This window comes from Carcharhinus amblyrhynchos, chromosome 1, assembly GCF_965287045.1.
Source record: "Carcharhinus amblyrhynchos chromosome 1, sCarAmb.v2.hapA, whole genome shotgun sequence".
NCBI lineage: Eukaryota > Metazoa > Chordata > Chondrichthyes > Carcharhiniformes > Carcharhinidae > Carcharhinus > Carcharhinus amblyrhynchos.
This window is the reverse complement of record NC_137324.1, coordinates 104,559,151-104,561,875: the sequence shown is the minus strand read 5'-3', so window position 1 is coordinate 104,561,875 and position 2,725 is coordinate 104,559,151. Positions and strand designations below refer to the sequence as shown.

The 2,725-nt window shown below is 43.0% G+C and overlaps 1 protein-coding gene across 1 annotated transcript; it reads right to left on the bottom strand.

The window, feature by feature from the left end:
* Positions 1 to 465: 465 nt before the first annotated feature.
* On the bottom strand, positions 466 to 1,731 carry nkx3-2 (NK3 homeobox 2). The gene is made up of 2 exons (XM_080198797.1): positions 1,189 to 1,731; positions 466 to 908 (listed from the first exon to the last, which is right to left on the bottom strand). The coding sequence occupies exons 1-2, from the start codon at positions 1,613 to 1,615 to the stop codon at positions 466 to 468; spliced, it is 870 nt and encodes a 289-aa protein (XP_080054923.1). The 5' UTR covers positions 1,616 to 1,731.
* Between the last annotated feature and the right edge of the window lie 994 nt (positions 1,732 to 2,725).

Here is a 2,725-nt window from a genome sequence, read left to right as displayed (position 1 = left end):
CGAAATGTTTTGAGATTGGGGCAAATTTCTTCACAACATCACCCAAAGCAGTCTGCCAGAGAATGTTAAACGTTCTGCTCTTTCCTGGGCTGTTCTGAACCAGGAAGTACAATAAAACAATATATATCTCTATAGAGACAACCCACAGTTTCTCTATGGTTCATACATTCAACGCATATTGCTTCGCAAACAAGAAAGAAAATAATGTCCAACCGAGGCAAAACTTGGAGGTTCTCTTCGGTTGAAGTTGAGACATGAGTGTGTCCGCACCGTTTCCTCTGCTTGTCCCTCTCCGGCAGTCTCTCATTATTTGAAACTGGATTCGAATTAAATATCAAAGACATGGATACCATGAAAACTCCATCTGCTGAACCCAGTCTGCAGCTTATACTTAAAACCAAAGGCAAATAAATACTGTAGTTCTAAGGGCGGGTGTTTGAAACTTTTGTTCTTTCTAAAAAAAATCTATTGAGTTCCTGTGCAAGCGGCGACTGCCCATGCAGGCAGACAGTAAGTGAATGGGTAGTACTGGTAAGACGGCTGGAGTGAAAGCAGTGACGGTCTGAGCAATTCTCCTGGGTTGTACTGTCTTTGATCGTCCCGGATTAACACTTTCACCGCCACTTTCTTAGCTGCTGGGGCCGAAGCCATCAGGTCAGCGGCGAGCTGTCGGCGTTTGGTTTTGTAGCGGCGGTTCTGGAACCAGATTTTAACCTGAGTTTCGGTGAGTTTGAGAGAAGCGGCCAGGTCCGCCCGCTCGGGACCAGACAGATATCTCTGGTGATTGAAGCGGCGTTCGAGCTCAAATACCTGAGCGTGAGAGAAGGCTGCCCGGGAGCGTTTCTTTCTCTGTTTGGGCTGATCCGGGCTCTGGTCAGATTTACAGTCTTCCTCAACGAGGCTCGGAGCTGCGGAGTGAAGAATAATATCTTAACTGAAAAGCATTCATCTATCTATCTAATCCATCCAGAGGCCATTTAATCTCTACATTGCAGCGGGTGACTTCTTAATTAAAACGTTTTCAAACAATCTGGAGTTTTAAACCAAAGCGTTAAATGTGAAATTCTCACTAACTTATTTCTAGATTGCTTAGGAAATCAATGGTTAGCAAGCTTGTATGTGGATGCAAGAGTTATGGAGTTAAATCGCAGAGACTTTATTAGCGAATAAATGTATATAGTATGCTACCTGATAAGTGCTCTGAAATTCCCCCATTGCACAGATAGTCCTGAGCATCACTCCTCTCGGTCTCCTCGCTCAGACTTCCTGCTGCTTCCTTCATTGGTTTCGACTGTAGGGGACATGCTGCAGCAATCTCCAGCTCCTTTTCCGAGGTGCAGATCGAATGATTTTTGCAGTCATTTTCATCACTGACGCCTGAATCGGAGTCACAGCAGAGCTGCTCACTCGGCACTTCCCCCCCTGCCTCGGTTTTCCCAGAAGAGGCACTCATCTTCGGACAGGAATTCAAACCATTCAACATCTTCCAACAGGTAGCGGGCGAAAAGCAGGAGACGTCCAAACTTTTCGAGTGTCGATTCTCATCCTTTCTGGTTAAGATAGCTTGGATGGAGAACGGAGTCAAGGTGTTACCACGAACAGCCATTTTTAACATATGATATTCTCCTCTAACTTTGAGAAAAGTTGTTTTCTCTCCCCTTCCCTGTGGAGCTACCGGTAGTATCTGTCTTTTCCCGGTGGGATGAGCCAGAAAGTCATCGCTTCTTCTTGGCGTTGTATCTGGGTGTTGGGGAGATTAGCAGCAAAGCTCTCACTCGCCTCTTCCTCTCTTTCGTGTCATTGCTCCTTAAGATGATTGACAGCCGCACCACCAAAAGGCAGAATCCTATTGGGCCACCAGAAAGAGGCTTGTTGTTTCAGCGTGCCCTCATTGGGTGCTCGGTTTCATCCTTTGCAACAGGGATATACGGAAAGGGGACTTTAAGGAGCTGCTGCACCTTGGGCTTGTAGTTTTGAAATGCTCTGGAAACCTGTATGTAGCAAGATACCGCAATTATATTAAAAACAAACATTAATCTAGCCACATGCTGCTTTAGCTGCATTTTATCCGCTTCAAGGATCCTAAATATATGCTTCATAGACTGCATATCACAACATTTGAAACATTTATAAGAATTTCCTAACAATCATTGATGTATATTTAATAAGCTTATGAAAATCATAAATCATAATACCTGGTCATATGCATTTAGGTACTATTGTTCCCCATGTAGGCTATATATGCACATATTAGATCAACATATTGGATGGATACATTACTGTCATATCAATAGTAAGTGCACGGTGGATAGATGTATACACATATTAGACATATTATTCATATAGACCTATGTTGGCGAGATAAACATACATCATAGACATATATAGATCGACATAAGGTTTTAATTATTAGAGAGACACGCATAAACAAGTGGACAAACAACATTTATATAACCATAATAACATCGTTGGGAAATAGAAGGAAAACTCCACGTGGAAACAAAGGTTTCTGATGTTTCAAGGCCGAATTCCAAAAGTACTTCATAAACCGTGTTGGTCAGCAAAAAATGCAATTGAATTAATCACATCATTCAATGTCGATGTTTGCAAGCTAACATATAAACATGTCCATTTTCGTGACAACCATAAAGAACTGGGGGGGGGGGGGCGGTGGGGGGGAGGCAAAAACACACAGAAAAAAAAACACCTGTAAGTATCCTTCATG

Excerpts from the sequence above, each read along its gene's own strand:
- nkx3-2 (XM_080198797.1), bottom strand. The coding sequence starts at position 1,615 with ATGTTAAAAATGGCTGTTCGTGGTAACACCTTGACTCCGTTCTCCATC. Across the intron at positions 909-1,188 it reads AATTTCAGAGCACTTATCAG|CTCCGAGCCTCGTTGAGGAA; the intron begins GTAGCATACTAT and ends TTCACTCCGCAG.